We start from the raw sequence: 26,761 nt of genomic DNA, 5'->3' as shown, positions 1-26,761 counted from the left end.
AAAAGAAGTTCCTGGGAGATGGGATAGGGGGAATGGAGAGTTATTCTTAATGGGTGAGGGTTTTTGTTGGGCTGATGAAAAGTTCTCCAAATAGACAGTGATAATGTTTGCCCAGAAATGTGAATGTACTTAATGTCACTGAATTATACACTTGAAAATGGTTAATTTTATATCATGTATATATTGCCACAATAAACAATTAAAAGAAATGCAAAGGATAAGAAAGGAGGCCAAATATTTGAACCACAGTTATCAAGATATTAAGAAGAAAAATACTGGGGATATAGTAACATGTAATTTAAAAAATAACATTAAATAACAGGATTGAAGGTGAGTCCACAAACTAGTATAATTTTGAAGTAGTGGTGAGTGGAAACAATATTTTGTATTATCTCTGGTAAATATAATGTGGCATGAAAATATCAATGATCTCTGCTGGTGATACAGGACTGCTACTACTCCTGTGGTTTGTGGTTTATAATCATAGGAGAAGGAAATGCTAAATAGAAATATCATTTGACCCAGTAATTCCACTTCTAAGAATTTACCCAAAGAAAACAAAATCCCTGATTCAAAAAGATGTATGCACCCCTATGTTTATTGCTGCATTATTTACAATAGCCAAGATATGGAAGCAACCTAACTGTCCAACAACAGATGAAGCAATAAAGAAGATGTGGAACATACACACATGGAATATTATTCAGCCATAAAAAATAAAGAAATCCTGCCATTTGCAACAACATGGATGGATCTAGAGGGTATTATGCTCAGTGAAATAATCCAGGCAGGGAAAGACAAATACAACATGATTTCACTTATCTGTGGAATATAAATACAAAGCAAAACATAATGAGCAAAACAGCAGTAGACTCATAGACACTGAGAAGTGACAAGTGGTTACCATAGGGGAGGGGCTGGGATCACAGGGGGAGGAGGGGACAAAGGAGCATAAAAATTCTCAATCATAATGTAAGTTGGTCACAGTCAGAGTAGTACAGCATGGAGAACATAGTCAATGATTCTATAACATCTTCCGATGTTGACAGATAGTAACAGCATTAGTGGGGATGAGGATTTAATAATATGGGTAACTGTTGAACCACTGTGTTTTATATATTTAAAGCCAATTTAAGATTTATATCAATGATACTTCAATTTAAAAAAATAATAAAAATGCAGTTAGAGGTTAGTGAAAAAGGATGTAATTTTTTCCCATCCAAATCATGGTCCCATCCCACTAAAGCCTATCCAAGGGCTCCTTGGGGGTCCCTGGGCCCCAAATTAAAAACCTCTAAACTAGATGATCTCTGAACTTTTTTCTAATTAAAATGGTGTGATCTGAGAGTGACTTCTGGCTTCATTTATGTATCATGGACAAATTAATATCCCTGATCAGATTTTTTCTTATCTGTAGCTGGGGATTATTACAAAAGCTACTTCTCAAGAGCTTTGTGAGAGAAAGGGAGATAAAGCAAGCAACAGGTGTTTGTAAAGCTGGAGAGATCTTATAAATGCCAGGTATGATGAGGAAAGCCTAAGGGTCAATAGAGACATCTTCCCCCTTTCCCTGCACACCCATCACCTAGGTTGAAGGCTACTCGAGAATTTTTGCTAAGAGCTTTGTGAACTATGGGAACAAAACACTGGGTACATTTTGTAAAAGAATACTATGCCCATGTTATAATATGGTGCTATGAATTATAATGTATGCCCACAGATTTTAAAATATAGATAAATCAGAGAGTTTTTAAGGAAAACACCAATTATCATAATTACTCAAGAAAAAAGAGAAAACCCAGATAGAGTAATGACTCTTAAAGAACTTGAATTGGTTGTCAAATATATCCTCTCTACAGAAGGCCTCAAGCCCAGGTGTTTTCATGAGTAAGTTTTACTAGCTCTTGAGGACTGATCTTATACAATATTTCCCCCATAACCCCATGCTGCCTGTAACTGCGGAATCTGTACCAGTACCTAAAGCATGAGGGGGGTGAGCCAGAGGTGACTTGGCATAGCTCCACAGTATCACTGGCACCCAAAAAGATGCCTTGCACACTACAGATACTCAATGTGTATTTACTTAGCAAATGAATGAATGACAAAACTGAGGCAAATTATGAAAAAATAATGTATTAGAACTAAACTATTTTAGTATAGAAAAATAGCTAGGTAAAATTGACAGTTTTCCCATTCATCTTCATTTTGGAGACAAATTCAAGAAGGGAGTAGAGGAGTATGCTTCCTTCAGAGGATGGGACAACTGCACAGGACAGCCCAGGGGCAGTGGCATCCAGGGCACACAGCTGAGTAACCCTATGAGGAGGGAACTCTTCCCTGGCTACCCCACAATGAGTCCGAAAGATTTCAAGATTCTTCGTCTTTCACTGGGCCTAGTACAGCCCTGCAACAAAGGGATTCTCAGTGCATATTCATTCAATGAATGGACAGAGGGGATTGGAACAAGTCCTGGTATCAGGGTTGGGGAATTAAAAGCTGTAGATGAAAAGCAGCTTCTTGCAGCCTTCACCAGATCTGAGCCCTTTGGAAGGGATTCCTCTGTGGTTTACTTCATGGTCCAACCTGACTTTAAAGGCCTCTGGGGCTCATCCTCCCAGGGCTTCTCATGGCCAAATGTCCCACATCACGTGTAATCCATCATGCCTTTCTCAAGGCCCATACTGACCTTTAGCCCAGGTGGTCAGATGCTTACTCCTCTTGTTTCTCCCTGAGACCCGTCCCTGCATCAGCTGTTTGTACATCTGGCCATCCAGCATCCTCTTTGATGTGCTTACTCACTGGCTGGCTGAGGGTTTATGAAAACTCCTCCCTCCCCTTCCTTCCCAGGGCCCCATCATCAGTCTGAGCAGCCAAAATACACATATTGCCCTCCTTTCATCTTTCCCTATAAATCAGCTTCCTCTGGGTATACTGAAAGAAAGCTTTTCTGAGCTAGGGGTTCTAATTCTTGGCTCTTGAAAAATCTTGCTCAGACTTGGTTTCACATTCTGGCTAGACTGCATGCATTTCCCATCTGCATCCTCGGGATGTCAGCTGTCCAAACCACTGTGCCTGTCTGACCTGCTTTAAGGACTCAGAAATATGCAAGGATAAATTAATAAGTATCACACCACTGAAGTCTTTGAACATGCTTCCCCAATGTATGTCAGTAATGGTTATATCCCCCTGAAATGGGAATATAAAGTAAATCAGAAAGGAAAAAGAGGCTATTTGGGAACATATCAGAGAAGACATCCTGTCCTCCACAAGTGAAAGTGAAGCATCTTGTTATGAGCTGACTTCTGTCCCCCAAAATTCATAAGCTGAAGTCTTAACCCCCAACATCTCAGAATGTGACCATATTTGGAGACAGGGATCTTTCAAGAGTTCATTAAGGTCAAATGAAATCATTAGGCTAATCCAGTATGACTGGTGTCCTTATAAGGAGAGGAGATTTGGATACACACAGGTAGTGGGAAGACCATGTGGGGACCAGGGAGATGGCATCATCTGCAAGGCACAGAGAAAGGCCTCAGCAGAAACCAACCCTGCCAAAACCTTGATTTTGGTCTTCTAGCCTCCAGAATGGTGAGAAAATAAGTTCCTATTGTTTAAGCCGCCCAGGCTGTGGCACACTAATATACACCTCACATCTCTGTACTGTTTCCTCTCAGATACAGGAAATATCCGTAGGCTAATTATTCAAGCAACTTTTTGAACTAGCTTTCCTTATATTTTCAGCATCTAATAGTCATTAAATATTTAGACATGAAATTTTGAAGCAGATTGTTCTTTATAGTCATTTCAAAAGAATATAAAACAGTCTTTTAATATTTTCAGTGGGGACTTAGAGAAAGATATAGAAAGTATTTTATCAAATTTACAAATGATTCTAAATGGTAAAGTTAAGGAGGAAAAAGAATTAAGAAGAATGAATCTAAATGAAGAATTTAAGATTTAGTACAAAAAAATATAAAGTATTCCACTTAAGTTTAAAGATCTGCCATATGACAGGTATTAAGACATGTGGAATAAAGGTTTGGTATTTTTGTTGACTGCAAACTCTACATGAATTAACTAAAACACAAATGCAATTTACCTGTAATCATTCTTTCACTCACTCACTAAATACTGCCAGAGTGAAACACAAGACAAGTTACACTGTTGTCAGTCACCAAAAATTTCTCAGTTTCTCCCTAATTAAGAAAATGTTATTTCAAGGGCTCCTAAGGCAGGTTTTTCTTGGAAAACAAATATTTAGCTTTTCTTTTTTTTCTGGTTTATTTCCTATTCCTCAGGTACCTCCATAGAATTCTGGAATGTGAGGGTTTGCAGATTAGAGATTTATTTAACCCTCTGCACTCAAGGCCTTCAATATCCCTAATGTCTGAGGAGGCAATTTGTTTCCTGGGCTAGTCCAGAGGCTACAGTTTTATATGGAAGAAAAATCTGTTTCCTTAAAAGCACAGGGGTTTGGTCCTGCATCTCCTCTTTCAAGTCTTAATAACAAGTCTCAACTCTTCCATAACACAGCCTTCAGAGAGCACGACATCTTCTATTCAAGCTGAATATTCTCAGGTCTTTCAAGTCTTTTCCACATGGCCTGGCTTTGGAAACCTTCCCCAACCTGCGGCTCCTTTCTAGAGAGAGCTCTTTGCTCATGTCTTACTCATTCCTTATCTAGGTATTTTCTGAGTGCCTGTTGTATGCCTGGCTTGTTACTAAGCACTGTTGTCACCACATGAACAATTAGGCAGGCAATCGCTGTGCAGGCCACTAAGGGCTGTACTGGGACATGCAGCATGCTATGAGAAGGCACTGTTGCCATATGAAGTCCCAGACTAGAAGGTTAGGAATGCTTCCACTGAAACCTGACAATGAGTCCAGTACAGCTGGATGAAACAGGGGAGGTAGGTTGTAGAAAAGGGTTGAGCAGAGGAAATGGCAAGTTGGCTTCTCAAGGGTCACTTGGCTGCTCAGTGCTTGTACAGCCTCAAGAAATACATTTAACCTCTCTGAGCCTCAGTTTCTTTGTCTATGAAATGGGGATAATAATAGCACACAGAGTGAAAGGTGAACTGCCTACCAGAGTGCCTGGCGCACAGCAGATGGTAAAAAAAAAAAAAGCAAAAAAAAAAAGGCAGCCACCATTACCGTTGTTATTTTTAACATCATTTAGGGAAACATGGGACAGGACTAGCTTCAAAGGGGTAAGTTGGTGCACCTCCCCACTAAGAACACCAGCCATCAAAGAACAATGAGTATGCCTCCCACTGAGGGGATGTGCCTCACCCCCACCGCCACACACATACACACTGCAGGGGTCAAACTTACAGCAAGCTGAGGACAGGACATCCTGGAACTGAAGAAGAAAATGAGGAATGGAGGGAGAGATTTGAGAGGAAGAGATAAAGGAGAGTTCTAGAAAAGGAAGGGGATGAAGAGTTTAATAGAAAAGAGAAAGGGGAGCAGAAGGGGAGAGAGAGAATCTGTAGAAGAAAAAACATCAAGTTATTTATTCATTATTGGCTAGGAAAGCTTTTAACTTTGTGGCTTATTGCAAGTCAGAGGCTGTGCTTTTGGATTCCCCCAGTATTAATCACCAGGTAGGAATGTGGAATCCACTTCATGCAGCTTATTAAAAATGAATCATAACAAAGATGTTGGTTTACATGTGAAACAGCACAGGCATGAAGAGATGCATTGTATGCATCTGGGCTGAGTAGCATCGTGACAGTCCCTCCCTCGGGTCCACATCTCCAACTGTGGTTGTACTGCCGGGGATGCCCAGAGGAGGGCTAAAGAGGGGGTGTGATTTCACTTCAAAGGAGTTATTTTTTTAAAAGCCTTTGCTATAGTTAGAACAATTCTATAAGCTTTACACAACAGTCCTCATTTTTACAATCAGTTCTGATGATAAAGACACACACCAACCATTCGATTCTTTAGATGTGTGTTAATTGCTGTGCTGCAAATGCTGGTACAGGCTTGAGGTCCACCTTTGTCAACTCCCCCTGGCTAGAAAAATGCTAACAGCTTATTTTCAAAGACCAAGAAGTTTACAGTTAGTTTATCCTCTCCAGCTGTAATTTTCCCTACAGATGTTACTCATCTTTTTGGCTTGGGCCCCACAGCATCTCCTTCTAAGATCTTTGCCTCCTGCCCAACCCCATCCCATCTCCCAGATTTTTCTTCTGCAAGGGTTCTCAAACTGAGGTCTCCAGAAATGCAACTTCCCAGGCCCCAACCCAGACCTACAGAATCAAACACTAGGGGTGTGGAGACCAGTTGTCTATTCTAACAGGCCTTTCAGGAGCCTCTGCTGCACAGTGAAGTTTGAGAACCACTGCTCTGCTGTCTGCTCCTACTCCACCAGCCCCAACAGCCCCCACCCACCTGCTAATCCTGCTACCCCACGCCTTCTGTCTCCTTGGCCTCCAGAACAGGGTTCCACCTTGGCTCTCCCAGCTGGACGGAGTGAAAGAAAGCCAAGGATCGCATGAGAGCCAGAGAAGGGACATCTGGAAGGCAGGGGAATCAGTGATGTCACCACATCATACATAAGACCTGAAGGATCACTGGCTTCAACCAACTTCCTTTGTAGATGTATAAACTGGAGAAGAGAATCAACTTGCCAGGGTCACTTGCTAAATAGAAGTGGAATGGAGGCTGGAACCATCTAAATGAGGATGAAATCAGCCATCTGCATGTCTCCTCCATTCAGTCGTTCAGCACACACTGAGCTTTTGCCACGGGCAGGACCACAGCCAGGGCTTGAGGTCAGCGGACCCCAGGTGTAACCAACAGCAACGCCTCCAAATACAGATGCGCCTTTCATGATCTGCCGAAAAATCCTGGTCTGGGAGCAAGCTCGAGTGTGAGGTGCCATTTTCTTTGCTCAAGGTCACACCTCCCCCAAGTCATGTATCCTCTCCCTAGAGGAGGTGGGGTGCAGGGAGGCTGGACACCTTCTCTTTCTAGGTTTGCCATCTTGACAAATTTGCCAAACTGCTTAACTTCTCTGAGCTGTGGCTTCCTTGTCTGAAAACAGGTTAAAACAATAACCACTTTGCAGAGTTTCATCATTTTTGCATGGATTAAGTGAGCTAGCATGTCCCTACTCACAGCAGTAAGTGAGAGTACCCTCCAGAGGTGCTATGAGACACAAGAAACACTCCAGCCCTCCCTTCGTGGGTGCACAGTATTAGTGGTAAAAACAAGGCAAGTACAAAAAAAATTGGGATCGGAATCCCTCTTGGGTAGGTGCCACTATTATCCCTGGGAATGTAAGGCAGTCAGGGCTGATGATTTGGCAGAAGACTGTAGTGTGCGAGGCCCATCCTAGAGGATCCTGCCTGACCGGGAGAGGGAGGAGGTGGCATTCTACCTAGCCCTGGCCAATAATAGACCTTGGCCAATGAAAGATCCTCCAGGTGGAAGGAAGAGGGCAAACAAAGCCCCAGCAAGCTCAGGGAAGGAGACAGAAGTTCTACCGGTGACAAAGTACCTTCAGAGCATGTAAGACTGGCGGCCCCAGTGGGTCTGTTGCTCCAGGAGCCAGAGGCTCTGATGGCTTCTGGCATCTGCTTTTCCTCCCTCACTGAGGGTGCCAAGAAATGTCAATTAGGGGGATTGTTTTAGGATGTGGGAATTCATTTACTGGCAGCCAGCATTTGAAAATGTTAGTAATTATCAACCTTGGCAAAAACCTCCATCAGCAACACAGAGCAGGACATTCTTACACTTAATTCTGGGCCAGCCAACTCCTTCAGTCACATCGCTAACTTAGAGGTTTCAGCTTCTTATATGAAACATATTGCATTTTTACGAATATTTTGATCTCAGGTTTAATGAGAGATGCATGCAAAAATGGAAATAAGTGCCTCATAACATACTGTGGTTTCCCAGAAACAGAATTTGGCACTGTATACAGGAGTTCTTAGACTGTCTTCACTTGCTTTATGTTTAAGTAGTAAACTAACCATTGTGAAGAAATCTACTTAATTCTGTGACCTCAGTCCCCAAACGCCTCTGGAAACTGTGTGGAGTGTGTGTGTGTGTGGAGGGGTGGGGTTCAGCTCCCACCATCCCCTGACCACACTATGGGCTAGACTCCCTGTAAATCTCCACCTTCTACTTCTCAAATCTGCTGTCATATTGCCACAAAGTCCTGTCTTAACACACAAACATGAATTCTGCAGTGCCATTGATTCTAAGGGGAATTTATAACAGGGAAAGGAAAAGGCTTCAACGTTAGTTAGTAGAAATAAAATGAGCTAAGTTGGCAAATTCAGAAAAGAATGCACAGGTCAACAGGACCTTGTAAAAGACAAAACAGGGGAGGTCGCTGGCAGAAGTGTAGTCAGTGTGCATACTCTCATTCCAAGAGTGAGGACAGTCAGGAATACAGTGGGAGTCTGGGCAAGGAGGGTTAAGGTTCCCTAAATAGCTGATATGCCCCCACTGGCTGCCCTGAGGACAGGTCCACCCCACTATGACAATGATATAATAAAGAGACAAAATGTGCACAAGCAAAGCAGGGAGCAACTAGGGGTATGAGTAGTGTGACTTCCAGTGATGGCCACATTGAGAGGGGCCCAGGGAGGAGTCTGGGAGAGGATGCGGGCCCCTGATGAAGGATGGGCGCAGAGGGGAAGAATCTGAAGGCCTCCAAGAGCCTTTGCCCTGGGTACAGCACCCTGCTGCTCTAAGTCTGCCTGCCAGTATGGTGGCCTGGAAGGGACCTTCAGCTGGAAAATGTGCCCATTCCTTCCCCTGGCAGCCTGGAAGGTCGGGCTCTCCCTGCCCTTTGTCCCACAGCCCATGAAGGTTGAGGCTGTCCAGACGGCACAGTGGGTGGAAAGGGAGACAGCAGAGATCACCACTGATGCCGGCAGAATGTCCTCCATGGGCTCCCAGCCCCACAGAATGAAGCCTAGACTCTGTGTCAGAGCCCCCAAGTTCCTACAGGATCTAGTTCCCACCTCCTCCATGCTTGTCTCCAGCTCAGCCACCTGCCTTACAGGCGGCCCCACCTCCAGGGGCCCACCTTCATGAGACGCCCTCTCTCCTCTCCTGCCAGCTCTCCCTCAGCTGTTGGTCCTGATCTTCACTGGAAAGGCTTCCCTAAACCAGCTGTTTTCGAAGTGTGGCTTGAGGACCCCTCGGGGTCCCTGAAACCCCTTCCGAGGGTCCTTGAGGTCAAAACTGTTTTCATTATAGCACTAGTATTTGCCTTTTGTACTCTCATTCTCTCATGAGTATATGAGTATGAAATTGATTGACATGGCTTCAGATCACACATTTCAACTCACCTTTAAAAAACTACTATTTGTCAAGTTTTGGTATCATCAGAGAAGAATTCACAATTACATGAAAATGCTCCCCCTTTTTCCATCTACATATCTGTGTGAGGCTGTATTTCCTTTTCATAGTTCAATGAATACAACATTTCATGACAGATTGAATAGATAAGAAATGAGAATCCAGTTGTCTTCGATTAAGCCAGACATTGAACAGATTTGCAAAAAATGTGAAATAGTGCCATTCTCCTCACTATACTTTTAATTTAGAAGATATTGTTTTTATACAAATACTTTTATTTCAATTGTGGATTATGTTATGGGTTTATTATTGTTATTTATAATTAATTAAAGATTAATTTAATGCTCTCTTTCAATTTCTGATCCAGCAAATCTGGATAGACCTAACCCATGAACAAAAACTCTTTGGGATCCTCAATAATCTTTCAGCATAAAAGAGTCCTGAGATCAGAAAGTCTGAGAACCACTGCCTTATATTGAGACTATAGCAGGCAGAATGGGGCTGCTTAGCTATACCCCTATTGTTGCACACCAATTCCACCAAATTAATGATCTTTTCACATGTTTGTCACCACAATACAAGTATGCTTTCCCCCATGTCTGGCACAGAGCAGAAACTACAGGTGAATGAATGAAATAGCAGATAAACCCACGTGGAAATATATCACAGCCTACCACCTGAGCAGCCTGCAAACATTCAGAGGGAAAGGTAAACATGTACATTACTTTTTTTAATTAGCTCAAGTTGTTACTGGAACTCTGCAAACTTAGGCCAACTTCCAATTATAAAATAAACAAGTCACAGGGATGAAAAGTACAGCATAGGGAATATAATCAATAATATTATAATAACTTTGTGTGGTGGCAGATGACAGCCACACTTAGCATGGTGAACATTCTCTAAAGCATATAACTCTCAAATCACTATGTTGTATACCTGAAACTAATATAATATTATATGTCAACTATACTTCAATAAAAAGTAAAATAAGAAGAAAGATGGAAAGACAAAGACATAAAATGTGAACTTTTAAAAAAATCAGAAAATTCAAACAAAAAACTAACCTGAGAAACAATTCTGTTTCTACTCTGTTAAACTTTCAGAGACACACTTGCAAGCAAGTGAATAGTGGAAATACATCATGCAGTGGATGATTTGCCACAAAAAAAGTGAATTGTGCCCATACAATGTTTTGAGTGTACAAAACAAAAAGCCAAGAAAAAGACCCATAAAACACAAGACACTATATTCTAAGAATGAAGAGAAAGTCATATGATCAGGGCAAGGACTACTGTGAATAACATGGCTTCTCCGTTTTTGTTTCCTGTCAAAGTTAAGACCAAAAGCAGTTTGCTCTTGAGAATCCAGGCTAAAGTTGTGGTGTCTGCCTTGTGGATTCATGATTCTCACGCAGTCAACCGTGTTCATAAGTTAAACGGCCCTCCAGCGCACTCCCTGAGGTGGGGGGATGCGCTGCGTTCCATCTTCCTCAGGCTGAGAAACAGAAGGCAATACTGGTTTTGGGGCTGATGTCTTGGCCAAGTGGGCTTTCAGCTCTTACCTCAGAAGACAGGGGTTCCACTTCAGAACCTGAGCTGAGAGGGAGGGTGCTGAATGCCAACAATTAGGGAAGGCCCAGTGTGCTGGGAGGGGGCCTGGGAGAGCTATTCGGGGCCAAGAGAAGAATGTTTTTCCAGCTCAGTGTGTGGTTGTTCATTGTGAAAACAGCCCCACCCAAAGCCCAACTGTGTGATCTTATGCTGCCTAAAAGTATACACATCTGGTAAATAGGAGAGCTGGAACTTGAACCCAAGTCTATGCCAAAACCCATTCTCTTTCTACTGGCCAACCTTCCTATTACCCCACATCCTAAGTTTACCAGAACCCATATTTATAACTGGGCCCGTTTATCTATAATCTGTGTATTTTCATGGTCTTTCCTTTCTCTCAGAGAGAGAGAAAAATTCACCTGAAGAAAATATGTTTGCTGGGCCAGAATAATAGACCCCTGACATTTTCAATTCCTAATAACTTGATTCAGCTCATAGCATCCCCCCCTTTCTTCTGCGCCTGCTCCCACCTTCTGCAAGTCCTCCTGCTCTCTTCCCCATGCTGCCATGTAGGGGGGCATTATGAACACAGATGAGTTGCACAAATCCAATAAAAAATTCTCATTACACCTTGTCCAGATAAGTCCAACCAGGACCTTTTCAGATGAAAAATCTTGCTCTTGCATATTGGAGAAAAGTCATGAACTTCAGGTTGAATGAAGACTTTGAAATAGAAGAGATTCAATTTCATTTTGCAAACCTGAGTACAAGTATATCCTCAACTCAGGATGCAGTCATTGCCAAGGAGATCCCCTCTCCCCAGCACACCCAATAGTACCCCAGGGACAGGCGACCTATTGGACTGATGACTGATATTCAGTCCCCGGCTTGGAGATCCGCCTCAGCCACCTCTGGCTTCTGTAGGTGCAGCCCCCATGACTCACCCAGGAGGACTGTCTGCGGGCGGGTCCGAGTGTGTCTCCCTCTGGAGATGGACCTTGCTGGAGGCCGCTGCCTGGCCTCAGCGGGGAGGAGGAGGAAGATCTGTCCAAGGATGAGCAGAAAGCAGCCCACCAGCACCTTTTCCATCTTCAAGAAGAGGAAGCGGGGCAAGGCTACAACAAACACAACAGGAGAAAGGGGCATGGTGAGATGTCCAGATCTCTCGAGTTCCAGTGCTGCAGACCCACCGCTCTGCCTTCCCACGTATCAGACATTCCACTGGTACTTAAAATGCCTTTCATGTGTTTGATCCTTAAGAACTTAAGTAACCCCCATTGGTAGATTCTTGGATACTCTGAGCGGGGCGGGCATAGTTGGAATTTTTCTCCACCTTGATCACTATAAGACTGAATGGAAAACATGAGGGAAAAAAAAACCTATCCTGGAGCTTCTTCTCAGTTGCATTTATTATCAATTACTCATTGTCACATCCTGTATCTTGGATTTGAAAAAGAAAAAACTATATCTGAGGAATCTAGTTATAATATTCCTTTCATCTAATAATAGTGGATGGCACAAATTAGTACATATAAATTTCCTAAGTAATTTATGTATGGCTGACATAAGGTAGCATCACATAGCCAGACTCCCTACCTCCCAGCATCCCAGCCTGCCTGCCTCCCAGCCTCCCTGCCTCCCAGTCTCCCTGCATCCCCACACATCTACTAGGAGGGAGCATGGTGCAGTGGTTAAGGGCTTGGACTCCAGCACCAACCTACGTGGCTTTGAATTCTGGCTCTGACACTTGCTGTTTGTGATCTTGGGTGAGCCACTTTACCTTCTGAGCCTTATGGAAATATAGGATAGTATTAGTTAACTGGGTTAATACACATAACTAAAGCATTCAGAATAGTACCTGGTACACTCAGGGGTGCAGGGACATATAAACAAGCAAAGGAGCTAGGGGACCAGAGAAACATAGAATCAATACTGATATTGATCAGGAAACTCTCAGATGCGTAAGAATTCTAACCCTTATTTGAGGTGCAAGTGTCCAAGCAGCAAGGGGAGCTGAAAACAAAGTAGCGTTGTCCTGACCAGAACAGCAAGTGCCTTTTCCTGCTTTCTTTACTGGTCCTGGAGTCACTCCAGGGAGGTAGGATTCTAAGCAGGGAGGTGACATGGTCAGATCCAGGATTTTCCAAGATGGCCAATCTCAGTGCTTCACATGGGAGGAGAAAGGTACTTGGTCACATGGTGAATGATGTTAAGACTATTCTGCCTGGCAAAACCTCACAGAGAAGGCATATCCTGGGATTGGGTTTAAATTTACTCTTCCATTTTCTATGAATATAATGAGTGTCATAGCAATTTATTAATGTATATAAATTAGGTGGGGAGGAGGGAATATTTAAGAAGGAACAATGTTTGCATGTAAAATCTTCTTGAAATCTTTATCTTGTCCTTGGCAGTTCACTCACTGCCTTTTTTAATCCTCATACCTATCTTGCAGAAATCATAATTATTATCTCTGCTTTTTAGAGATGAGGAAACTGAAGCCCAGGGAAGGTCAATAACTTGGCCAAAGTCACACAACTAAAGTAAGTGGCAAAGTAAGGATTCAAACCCAAGGTGGGCAGGCCATTTGGACAGTTCATCTATTAGCAGAAAACTCAATTAGCTACAAGTCAAATCCCCAGAAATCAATTCATGAAAGGCATAGCTGTTTTGCTGTCAGAAGCAGGAACAGGACAGGGACCATTTCCCAAAAGGTAAAAAAAAAATTCCATAATTCAGTGAACTGTTTGTTCAACAAATTGCTTTCAGAAATTGACCTGGAGATGAACCCAGACCTGTCAACCTTCAAAGTCCACAGTTTTTCACACTTGCCCTATTGAGCTGGCTCACTTTTCACTATGCATTAAAATTATATTAAAAATAGCAAATGTTTATTCAGTGTTTACTATGTCCAGGCACTAGGCCAAGTGCTTAAAAGGTATTAAGTTATTTAATTCTTACAGTAATTCAGGGAAGTTAAGTAACTTGCCCAAGGTTGTGCAGCCAAAACTGTGGTGAGGCTCTAGGGCATACCAGCTTATGATGGATAACTCCTGCCCTCTCACCCTTTTAAACAAAGTAAACTCTTTATTGGTTGTCCCTTTTCACAGCCTGAACTGTGAGATTCCTTCTGAATAAAGGAAGAAAACGTATAAGATTTTGCCTCTTTCTCTGTTAAACCTACTGTTTACTTTCAAGCTTCCTTGGCATTTATCACATCTTAAATGACATTATAAGTGTGTTGCATCATTTATATCTGATTTATTATCTTAATGCTGTTCTTCTTCCAAACTGAGCACATATAAAGTCCATGTTTTTTATTTCAAGATATATACAACATACTCTCAAGGCCCACTGACCCTTAAATCCAAACATTTAGAACACAATAGCAGTGAAGCAAGAAAAACATGTCAGTGCAGATAGCCCATATTTATAATTGTTTCTTAGTTTGGCATTTACAGCTGCTAGCATTTGAAGAACAGGAACCAGTTCTAACTGGAAAGTAGAATGATGTTTAAGAAACAGTTTCTTTCATATATGGGCATATAAGAATTGTGCTGAGAAATAGAGGTTATTTCAATCTAAACATATTCCTTGAAGCACTTGGGAGCATGGAAAGAATATTTTTAAAAACTACAACAGCTTTGACTTTTGTTTTAGAAATTTTCTCCTCCCTATGGGACAATGAGTCTTTTCACTTAGCTTTACCGAGGGGGTGGGGTGAGAGAGAGGAGATGGCTCTGACTCTCTGAGCTGTGGACTCGCAAAACATCACAGTTCCAAGCAAATCGACATGTGAGTGGGGAATCCCGGCAGAGCTGACCCTATGTGCTGTGGGCCTTGAGAGGAGACTCCTGTGATGACACGGCTTCCCTCTCTGGGCTTAAATTAGGTGGCCCTAAAGTGAGAATGTGGCCAGAAAGCAGTGTTGCTCAACCTAAACCAGACCATGGGCCAGTACAACCCTACTATCCTGAAGAAGGTTGGGCATGACACCCTCCACAATGGCCAACCCTGCCTCTGGACAAGAAGAAAGGGGGAGACTGCTAGTACTTTCTAAGTGCCTACTATGAGCCAGGCAGGAAAATGGGCACTTTTTTTTAATTATCATCTCATTTGATTCCTGCAATCATTCTGTGAGGAGGATGAGATCCCAGTTGTATGGGTGGAACACTAAGATTCACTCATCAAGGCTTCAGAGCCAGTTAAGTGGTAGAGCTAAGATTCTACCCTTGCTATATCTCAGGCAGTCATCCTACTTGTAAAAAAAAAGAGATTTTGAATCACCTCCCCAATTTTGAAAGTTCTCAGACATAAGATTCAATAGTTCTGTCCCTCAAAGCCTGCCCTGCCAGCATGCTGAGCATGCACACTAACTACTCCATGTGTATTCACGATTATCGCACGGTACTGGGACTGCGGCGGCCTCAGGCCTAATACTGGTGGGAGACAGACAGCTCCTGCGTGCCCAGCAAATGGGAACCCAGCCTCTGGTAGGACTCAAGGTCATGGTTTCTAGGTGGCTCTAAATGTTAGATACCATCTTCCTTGATGTTGGCTTGTGGTTGCCTGACTATGATTTTTACCCAGTGATCAAGGCCTCCTTGCCAGCTCAGCCTTTCCAGATACGAACTCATCTTCTTCCACTCAAGTCAACTTTCATGGTCAAGTTATCCCCATTCACTCAGCCAGCCTGACTGGAAAGTTGGAGCCAGCTTCCATGCCTTCCTTGTATCACCATCGCATCCGTGAGTGGACAAACCCCGGCTTTGCCGCCTCAGCAGGGCCCCTCCTCCTGACTGTCCCACCACGGCAGCAATGCTCCATTCTCTCCACTTCTCACCCAGACTTTTCCCAGAGCTTCAGAACTGCTCTTCCTCCCTTGGGTGCTTCACCTATTGGGCCTGTCCCTTCTCTGTTTGGAACCCAGCTGTGGCCTGACTGCATAACAGTAATGCTCAAGGACCCCCCATAACTGACCACTGCCCACCCCTCTTACCATAGCAGCCCCCCACTCACCCCAGACTCCCCACCAGTGTCTGAAGAACCCAGGTTCTTACCACAGCTGAGTGCCTTATCCATGCAGGTCCCTTGGCCCAGAAAGTCTACACTCAACATCAATCAAAATCACATTCATTCCTCAAAGCTCAGTCATATTCTACCTACTCTCTAAGATGTTCTCCAATGCTTCCAATGAGGACTGACTTTTCTGCACCCCTGACAATGGGTTTGTTGTCTGCTCTAGCACTTGGTTTCTTTCTCTTGCTACCACACCTGTCTCCCTGCCTAGATGGTGAGCTTTTCCTTGGGACATACCTTCTCATCTCTGTATCCTCCATGGGCTGCTGGCTCCTAAATTTCACAAACAAATTTTTAGAAAGTAGATAAATGTTGATAAACAAATTTATTGATCAACAAAAGATCAATAAGTGCTGCATCAAACTGGCTCTAGTTCTGCACCCAAAAACCACCTAGCCCATGTCGTCCTTTACACACTGTATTTGCCTGAATGTTCGTGACTCCAGTGGCTATCTCCTGTGATGGGAGAACGCCCTCCCCCAAAATTTCTTGACCAAGTTGAATATATAATTTTTAAAGGATATAGGTGAAATATAAAATATCTAGTTATAAGAATATGCCAAATTAGTAAAAAATGCTGCAAAAACATTTAAATTTATAAAATGTATTAATTTAGAGATGTCTTTTTCACTAAAAATGTTCCATGAAACAAATTTTTCTCTCTCTTTTTATAAAACAATATTTTCAAATGCTTGCCTTTCTAACATTGGTATTTTGTCAATGCTAAAGATGCTTTTTGAGTCTTCTAACATCTTCACCTCTAAGTTATCTGAGATACAGCACTTTCTGAATCCGTCTATGATGTTGTCACTGGTTATCAGTTCACCTCAGGTTATCAGTTCCCGATTACATGACACGAGGCCAGCTGGATTTTTTTATATGTCCTGGAGACATAAAGTCACCATCTCTGCAACTTACTCATTGTGTTGCTCTTTAAAGGAACCTATCCAGTATCATCCAGTACTTGCAATTGTGAAATTGTGCCCTCAAGTGTGAGTTGATATTTTTCTTTCTTTTCTCTTTTTTTTTTGCTGTTTTGGTGAGCTGACTTGTCCCTGTATCCAAAACTAGCAATTGATTGAGGACACTTCAAGTTAAGTGTCTTCCCCAAACAGTAATTTGTACAAAATATTTGATGGAGCTCTCAGCACTTTGAAAGACTTTGCAAGGACTCAAATATAGGGCAATTTCCTCTTTTCCAAGGAATAATTTCTCTGGGGGGAAAACCCCTCACCTCATATTTTGGTGTACATGATCATTCCTCTCATACCTTTCATCTCCTTCCATCCAATCGAGCACCAAATGCCACCATTCTTTTCTCTGTGACGTCTCTCATGCCTTCTTCCTTCCATCCATGCCAAGACCAAAGCCCTAGACCTGGCCCTTGTTCACATCAGAGAGACCACAAAGGTCTTACAGGTTGTTCGTTAATTCCCACTATCTTCCTTCCCCTCCTTCTTTAGAAATAGAACTCCCACTTTTTAACTGTGCACATGATGGGGGTCTGGGATAAAGATCACAGCTCCCAGACTGCCCTCCTTTTGAAAAGTGAACTTAAAGGAGGGATGAGGAGAATGACCTCCTTGCTTTTCCTCTCCTGCTGGCTAGAATGAAGACATCCTGGCTGGAGACCCAGAGGTCATTCGGAACTCAAGGCACCACAGACACGGAAGCCATGATGCATGGTAAAAGCAACAAGGCACAGGAATGTGGGTCCCTGACATCACTCTCGCTTTGGACTTATTGCCTCCAGGCTTCTAGAACATGACAGAAATGAACTTCCTTCTTTAAACCACTGTCACCAGTTTTTTCTGTTAAATTGGAGTAGAATGTAATCCTATTTAATAAACTTTCTAAGTCTCTCCCTTCAAATCCATCTGGCACCAGTACTGAATTCAATCTTCCCATCCAATACCATGCTTATTATGCTCCTGCTCAAAAACTGTCAGTGACTTCCACATACCAATAGGTTGCAAATCTAGATTCCTTAGTTTAGCATTCAAAGCCCCATAATCTGGCCCTGTGTTAGAATGCTAACTTCAACAACTTCCTCCAGCCACCCCCGTCAACACACACACACACATGCACACAATCATTAACCCTCTTTTCTAGCATGGTAGCTCCATACAATGTCTCTTACTCTCTGCTGGCTAGATTGAATGACAACTGAGATATGGGTAGGTAGTCACTCCCTTTCAAAATTAAGTATGAAAAAAAAAAATGAAGTATGAATGCAAACAACCTAAATGACCCTTGTGGGGAAGTTGGGGTTCCTAATGCCAGGATCCTCACTGAACTTAAACCACCTGATGGTGTAACTGGCCTGTTGCTAGGGTACCACTTCCATACCTTTAGGCAATAAGCTATTACTGCACTATATAGAGAGCTTGGCCCAGTGCTCTGGGCAGAGGCAGAGATGCTAGTGCTAGATCTACCAGGAGAACAAGCCGGGTAATAAACCCTTTCACCCCAAAGAATGTTTTGCTGTCAATTTCTTTGGTCACATTGAATCCATAGTGAACTTGCCTGGGGCTGAAACCCATTGGCAAGACAACCCTTAACAATAGAACAGATAAACTGAGGTGCAGTCACACAATGGGAGGCTATACAGCAATAGAAAAGAATGAATTGCCACTTCATACCATTACATCATAAATTTACAAACATACTGTTGAATAAAATAAAATTCCAAAATGGACAAAACTAATCTAGAATCAGAGGAATCAGGATAGTGGTTACACTTGGGGGTCAGTAGGCAGGAGGTATGAAGGGTACTCAGGTGCTGGAAATGTTCTGCTGATTAATCAGAATGCTGGTTACACTCTCATGAAAAATAATCTAGCTGCATTCCTGATATGTGTATGTTTCTGTATATGTATTTTAATAAAATGTTTACTTAAAAAACAGGCAAAACCAATTTATGGTAATAGAAGTTAGAGTAGTAGCTTCATTCAGGAGGAGGTGATAATTAGCTGGGGGACAAGTAGGACTCTGAGGAGCTGATCTGGGAAGCACTCACATGAGAGTGTTCACTTCGCAAAATTTCGATGACCTGTTTTCTTAAGGTTTGTGTATCTTTTTATATGTTCCTTTGATAAAAAAGTTTACTTAATAAATGAAGTATGCAGTACACTCCTGCCTCCATTGCTCTCTGACCATGTCATGGATAAAGGGATTCAGAGACAGAAGATCTACAGCAGGGATTTAAGAGAGTTCAACAGGGGCCTCTCTTGAGCACAGGCCAGTTATGCACATTCTGGAAGGGAATGTTAATAGAGTAAGACTATTCAGCTGGTCCTGATCTAGAATTTAGCCTCTCAAGCCATGTGGTGGGCAGAATAATGGTCCCCCAAGGATGTTCAAGTCCTAATCCCCAGAATTTATGACTATGTTATGTTACATAACAAAGGGGAATTATGGTTGCTAATCAACTGACTTTAAAAATAAAGAGAGTATCCTAATTATCCAAGTAAGCCCAATGCAATCACCAGGGTTCTTGAAAGTATAAGAGGGAAGTGGAATGAGAAGACCCAGCCTGACGTTGCTAGCTTTGAAGATGAAAGGAGGCAAGAAGTCAAGCAATGAGGGAAGATTCTAGAAGCTGCAAAAGGTAAGGATATGGATTCTTCTTTAGGGTCTCCAGATGGAACCCTAACACCTTGCTAATACCTTGATTTTAGTTCAGTGAGAACCACTTCAGATTTCTGACTTCTAGAACTGTAAGATAATGAAGTTGTGTTGTTTTAAGTCACTAACTTTGTGCTAACTTACTACAGCAGCAATAGGGAAATAATACAGACACTTGTCTGGGAATCTTAGAGGAGACCTTAGAGATGTGGACATTCTTTGTATTTTTTGGAAATAGAAGAGGAGAAGGAGCTAGAAAAATAGCAAATGCTGTTGGTGGGGAAAAGGAGACCACTCTGAGGGGCTACAGTCAAAAGCTGAGAGTGTCAAGGAAAGAGAGAAAGACTGAAACTTCTGAATTGAATTTCAAGAAACTCACAGCTCACACAAGATTTGATCCATAGCCTTGACTCCTGCAGTCTTCAGCTCCTCACCTTTAAGACAAGTGAAAGCACTCACCTGACTGGGAAGGTGCAGGGATAAGCTCCAAGCAGAAGTGAGATAAAATCTTGTGCTTTCAATCATTTTCTCTAATAACAACTGTGAGAGGCAGAATATGCCCCCCAGAGATGTCTATTGCCTAATCCTAGAATCTGTGAAAATACTACCTTTTGAGGCAAAAGGGATTTTGCAGAGGTGATTAAGTTAAGCATCTTGAGATGGAGAAATGATTCTAGATTATCCAAGTGGGCCCAATATATCACAAGGGTCTTTATACAAGAAAGAAGAAAGGGAGGGAGGGTAGGGAGATTGGAAGATGCTGTGCTTTGAAGATGGAAGAAGAGACCAGGAGCCAAGAAACACGGGGAGCTTTCAAAAGCCAAAAAAGGCAAAGGAACAGACTTTTCCCTAGAGCCTCCAGAAGGAAGAAGCCTTGCTGACAATTTGATTTTAGTCCAGCAAGACCTGTTTTACACTTCTGCCCTCCAGAACTGCAAGATAATAAATTTGTATTGTTTTAACCCCTAAATTTCTGGTCATTTGTTACAGCAGTGGTAGGAAACTAATACAAAAGCCTAAAATAGCAGCGGAGTATTCCTGTTGAGTGAGCCACATTGTCCAACAGTAGATAATGGTTCCTGGGATGGAACTCTTGGAAGAACTTTCTAAAAATGTTAGCTGGTCCATCTGTTCACCCACTGACTTTATGTGCAGATCTTTTGGTAAAAATTTCAGGTTCAGCCAACTCACTCTGAGCATTACAACGTCCTGCACACTAATAGGATTCACATTACTTATCTAATTTAACACTACAATAACACTGTGTCACAGGTAGTAGCATGCCCATTTGATGGCTGATATAACAGAGGATAGATGTTAATAACAGTAAGTATAACTAATAACTATACTCTGAGCCAGGCACTATACCAAGCACTTCAAGTGTGCTCCAAACAATTCTATTCCCATTACAAAGCTAAGGAAACTGAGGCTCAAAGAGTTTAAGTACTTCTCAGAATCCTTACAGATGGTGAGTGGCAGGGCTGAGACTGGAATCCAGGTTCTTCACATGGCAAGGTCATTGTGCTCTAGGTTGTACACCCCACTGCCTCTCATCACTGTCATCATTACCACCAATTTCTCACAACAGTGGAGGCCTCTGGAATCAAGCCCAGCCTTGCCTTTTTCTCTGAGACTCTTTCAGGGTCCTACCAGAAAAGACAGTGGTGGCTGTCTGCCAAGCCACATGGCAGGGTTCAAAGATGACCTCACGGGCTGGAGCTCCAAGGGGCAATGGGTCCCTCGGAAGGGCCTCTCAGGCACTGTTTACTAGCAACAATGACAACATAGTCCACTCTCTCCTTGGCACTTCAGTCTCTCTCTTTCCCTGACCCTCCTGAGTTATTTCCACTATATGTAAAACAAGGGAGTCCTTCTGAGCCTCCCTAAAGATGAGGAGTCCTACTAATACCAAAACCAGGCAAAGACACCATAACAAAAGAAAATTATAGGCCAATATCCCTGATGAACATAGATGCAAAAATAACCAACAAAAGATTAGCAAACTGAATTCAAAAATACATCAAAAAGATCATCCATCCTGATCAAGTAGGATTTATTTCAGGGACGCAAGGATGGTACAACACTAAAAAATCCATCAATATTATCCACCACATCAACAAAAAGAACAACAAAAACCACATGATCATCTCAATAGATAGTGAAAAAACATTTGACAAAATTCAACGTCCATTCATGATAAAAACTCTCAACAAAATGAGTATAGAGGGCAAGTACCTCAACATAATAAAGGTCATATATGACAAACCCACAGCCAACATTATACTTAACAGCAAGAAGCTGAAAGCTTTTCCTTTAAGACTGGGAACAAGACTAGGATGCCCACTGTCCCCACTGTTATTTCAGCATAGTTCTGGAAGACAACACAAAGGCAATCAGACAACACAAAGAAATAAAAGGTGGTCAGATTGGCAAGGATGAAGTCAAACTGTCCCTGTTTGCAGATGACATGATATTGTACATAAAAACCCCTAAAGAATCCACTCCAAAACTACTAGATCTAATATCTGAATTCAGCAAAGTTGCACAATACAAAATTAATACACAGGAATCTGTTCCACTCCTAAACACTAATAATGAATGAGAAAGAGAAGTCAGGAAAACAATTCCATTCACAATTGCATCCAAAAGAATAAAATACCTAGGAATAAACCTAACCAAGGAAGTGAAAGACCTATACTCTGAAAATTACAAGACACTCATTAGAGAAATTAAAGAAAATACCAATAAATGGAAACACATCCTGTGCTCATAGATAGGAAGAATTAATATTGTCAAAATGGCCATCCTGCCTAATGCAATCTACAGATTCAGTGCAATCCCTATCAAAATACCAACAGCATTCTTCAATGAATTAGAGCAAATACTTCTAAAATTCATATAAAACCACAAAAGACCTCAAATAGCCAAAGCAATCCTGAGAAAGAAGAATAAAGCAGGGGAGATTATGCTACCTGCCTTTAATCTCTACTACAAAGCCACAGTAATCAAGATAGTTTGGTACTGACACAAGAACAGACCTATAGACCAATGGAACAGACGAGAGAGCCCATATATAAACCCAAGCATATATGGCCAATTAATATACAATAGAGGAGCCATGGATATACAATGGGGAAATGGCAGCCTCTTCAACAGCTGGTGTTGGCAAAACTGGACAGTTACATGCAAGAGAATGAAACTGGATTATTGTCTAAGCTCATACATAAAAGTAAACTCAAAATGCATCAAAGACCTGAATGTAAGTCATGAAACCATAAAACTTATAGAAGAAAACATATGAAAAAATCTCTTGAATATAAACATGAGCAACTTTTTCCTGAATGCATCTCCTAGGGCAAGGGAAACAAAACAAAAATGAACAAATGGAACTACATCATGCTAAAAAGCTTCTGTATAGCAAGGGACACCATCAGCAGAACAAAAAGGCATCCTACAGTATGGGAGAATATATTTGCAAATGATATATCCGACAAAGGGTTAACATCCAAAATATATAAAGAACTCACATGCCCCAACACCCAAAAAGCAACTAACCTGCTTAAAAAATGGGTGGAGGATATGAACAGACACTTCTCCAAAGAAGAAATTCAGATGGCCAACAGGCACATGAAAAGATGCTCCACATCGCTAATTATCAGGCAAATGCAAATTAAAACCACAATGAGATATCTCCTCATACCAGTTAGGATGGCCAACATAGAAAAGACAAGGAACAAAAAATGGTGGCGAGGATGCAGAGAAAGGGGAACCCTCCTACATTGCTGGTGGGAATGCGAGCTAGTTCAACCATTGTGAAAACCAGTATGGAGGTTCCTCAAAAAATTAAAATAGAAACACCATTTGACCCAGGTATTCCACTCCTAGGAATTTACCCTAAGAATGTAGGAGCCCAGTTTGAAAAAGACATATGCACCCCTATGTTTATTGCAGCACTATTTACAATAGCCAAGCAATGGAAGCAACCTAAGCATCCATCAGTAGATGAATGGATAAAGAAGATGTGGTACATATACACAATGGAATATTATTCAGCCATAAGAAGAAAACAAATCCTACCATTTGCAACAACATGGATAGAGCTAGAGGGTATTATACTCAGAAAGAAGACAGGTGGAGAAAGACAAGTACCAAATGATTTCACTCATCTGTGGAGCATAAGAACAAAGAAAAAACTGAAGGAACAAAACAGCAGCAGACTCACAGAAACCAAGAATGGACTAACACTTTCCAAAGGGAAAGGGACTGGGAAGGGTGGGTGGGAAGGGCGGGTTAAGGGAAATAATGGGCATTACGATTAGCATACATAATATCAGGGGTGGAGCACAGGGAAGGCAGTATAGCACAGAGAAGACAAATAGTGACTCTATAGCATCTTACTATGCTGATGGACAGTGACTGTAATGGGGTATATGGTGGGGACTTGATAATAGGGGGTATCTAGTAACCACAATATTGCCCATGTGATTTTATGTTAATGATACCAAAATAAAAATAAATTAAAAATAAATAGAAAAAATTCAAAGATCTAGAAATACCAGACTTGACTTGGCCACAGTAAGCCATGACTGATTAGTACCATCTACCCATGTGAGGTCTCAAGGCTTGTCCTCTTGTGGAGTCACCCAACAACTCATATTTGTGCTACCTGAGCCCTGTAGGTACTGCATTTGTGGCCTCTGCTTAAAGAATATTAGCAATGCCTAGGAAGGTAAACATGAAAATTTAAAAAAAAGATGAAAAGTTCCAGGAAGGGGCCCTCTGGAATGTAGGTAAAGACCAGAGGGCAACAAGTTCCAGGGGAAACACTGAAAGTCAACTGCTCACCCCTGAATCTGTCACTGCCCACCCAGCTTCATGCCCAACACCTCACACAGGCCAGCATTTATACTCATCACACCCACCTCAGCCTGCCTTCCCTGAGACCTGAGCCTCCACCCCTTTCTCCATCCCCAGTCCCACCTCATCGTTTGCCTTCTCTTAGGCACCAGACAGAGCTGTTTCTAAGAAAACTATGGGATTTCTTTCTAGAACTTTCAATGACCCTCTTATCCATCTCTATCTGTCAAGGAGCAATCATCTATTTCCTTTTCTTTAAATCTTGGGCTTCATTTCAACTACCTCTTGCTGAACAGATATTTATGGTGTTTGCTGCTTAAGAGTGTAGGGCGTGACAACCATCTGGGAGTATCTCAGAGGTGGACACTGCCATGGCACCTCCAGCAAAGGAGCTCAGTGGCTCTAGTTTGCCTGGGCCTGGACTCTAGGATCAAGGAAACTGAGAGTCCTGATTTGTAGAAAAGAGAGGCCTGGCAACTGGGGGGAGACTGAGACTGAATTCTACTAGCAGGAATAAAAGTACGGATAGATAGGAAACTAGAAGGTGAAGAGCCACAGATATCTGCATTCTCAACAGGGGACTAAGGAACCAGATATCAGGTGCTGAGAAGAAGCCTCCCAGATGATAAACCCATTTTGGTATCTTGACATGGTTTTATGAGGCTGTCCCTTTGAAAGCAGGCAAGAAAAACAGTGCAGGAGTGGACTCCTGAATAGAAAATTCCAGCTGAAAACATGCAGATTATCTGCCACCTTCAGGAACCCATGGAGAGGCCTTTGTCCCAGGTTGGGGAGGAGGTGACTGCTCATAGGAACTCCTTGCTTTCTCTGGAAAGGCAGGTGATGGAACTTGGCCCCTAACCTTAGGATGCACCTGGTACTGTTCTAAGGACTTGAATTTAACCCTCACAGGTCTGCAGTTATTATCATCCCCTTTAGATGAGGAAACTGAGGCAAACTCCCAGGTCACCAACCTGGAGGCTTTACAGCCCGGGTTTGAAGCTAGGCAGGTCTACCCCAATCTGCTCTGACCACAGCCCGCTGCAGCCTCTTGATTGTCTCCTGATAGCCCCACCCCTGGAAGCCCGATTACAGGCACTTGGTGCAGATGCCTCTGGCTCCCTGGCGATGATCATCTGGAACTTGGTTACCTGGGCCGATGCGGGGTGGGAGTGTGTGCTCCTGAGGGAGGAGCTGCCTTCCCGGGCTTCCAGTCCTGGAGACCTTACTAAGAAGCCCCCATTTGTCCTCTCCCCAAACTGTCCTGGGGATTTCTAGCAACTACCGCACAATGCCCTCCCCTTTCTCCCCCTTTCTCCGCAACGCAGGGAAGCTGGAGCTTTAGCTGCTGTAGAGAACCGAGAACAAAATCCAGATGACACAGGTATTAAAATACCAGCGGACCAAGTGGTTGGGGGCGGCGGTTCGGAGTCAGTCCGGCTTGCCGGTTGAATAGGAATCACGCAGGATACCCGCTCAACAAGTCTCCCTTCCCCAGGTCAGGGGAGACCTGGTCCGGGTGTCCCCGCGGCGGGGCACAGCGCCCCCGCGGGGCACTCCGGGGTGCCTGCGGCGCTGTGCCCCCGCAGGGAGCGCGCCCAGCTCGCCCGGCCGCGGCTGGCCAGACCTCTGCCCCCCGAGGGGCCCGGGCAGCGCCGCCCTCCCTCGCGCGCTCGGCCCAGAGGGTCGGGAGCGACGGCCCCGGGCCGGACGCGCGGAGCCTCAAGGGCTGGGGCGCAGGCCTGGGGGAAGCGCCCGTGGGCGCCGGTCAGAGCGAGCTCTGCCAGTCCGTACGCCTTTCGGTCAAGTCTGTCGGTCTGTCTGAGCCTCGGGGCACACGGAGCCCCGGGGGAAGCGCGGCCGGCTCACCTGCCACCGCCTGGGAAGCGAGACAGGAGCGCAGCCGCCCGGGTCCTCCTGGGGGGCCTCCTGGCCGCTCCGAGGGCCACGGCTGTCCTCGGGGACAGCTCGTGGGAGCCGAGGAAGAAGCCCGCGCCGCTGCCGCTGCCTCTGCCGCCGCCGCTTCCTCCAAGTCCCATCCCAGAGCGCTCCCCTCGCTCGCTGGCTGCCTGGGAGGCTCTGGGCCCGCGCGGGAGGGTGGCGGGGGAGGCGGCGCCGCGCGAGGGTGGGGAGCGATCCGGGCGGAAGGAGGGGGTGTCTTCTTTGAGGATGGGGAAGGCGCGGAGAGGGAGGGAGGCCCCCCCGCAAGCAGGCAGCCCCGGGAGCTGGGCACCCTGGCCGTGCACCCTGCCTGCGGCCACCTTGCTCCGCCTGGTCCATCCCCAAGCCCGGGAGGGGTGTCAGCTCCAGGGGTCCAGAGCAGC

General features: G+C 43.6%; 1 protein-coding gene across 2 annotated transcripts in view; it reads right to left on the bottom strand.

Moving 5' to 3' along the window:
• Positions 1-26,543, bottom strand: part of MATN2 (matrilin 2) — a 132,876-nt gene extending 106,333 nt beyond the window's left edge. Inside the window, exons 1-2 of one of the 2 annotated variants that reach the window (XM_017669448.3) lie at positions 26,307-26,543; positions 11,819-11,989 (exon numbers count right to left, since the gene is read on the bottom strand). In XM_017669448.3, coding sequence (XP_017524937.3) covers positions 11,819-11,963 — 145 coding nt within the window. In that variant the 5' untranslated portion in view covers positions 11,964-11,989; positions 26,307-26,543. The remainder of the gene's footprint in view (positions 1-11,818; positions 11,990-26,306) is intronic. The other variant, XM_017669447.3, reaches the window with a different exon arrangement.
• Between the last annotated feature and the right edge of the window lie 218 nt (positions 26,544-26,761).

The sequence above is a fragment of the Manis javanica genome, chromosome 2 (assembly GCF_040802235.1).
Source record: "Manis javanica isolate MJ-LG chromosome 2, MJ_LKY, whole genome shotgun sequence".
In the NCBI taxonomy this organism is placed as follows: domain Eukaryota; kingdom Metazoa; phylum Chordata; class Mammalia; order Pholidota; family Manidae; genus Manis; species Manis javanica.
This window is presented reverse-complemented; position numbering and strand designations above follow the sequence as displayed.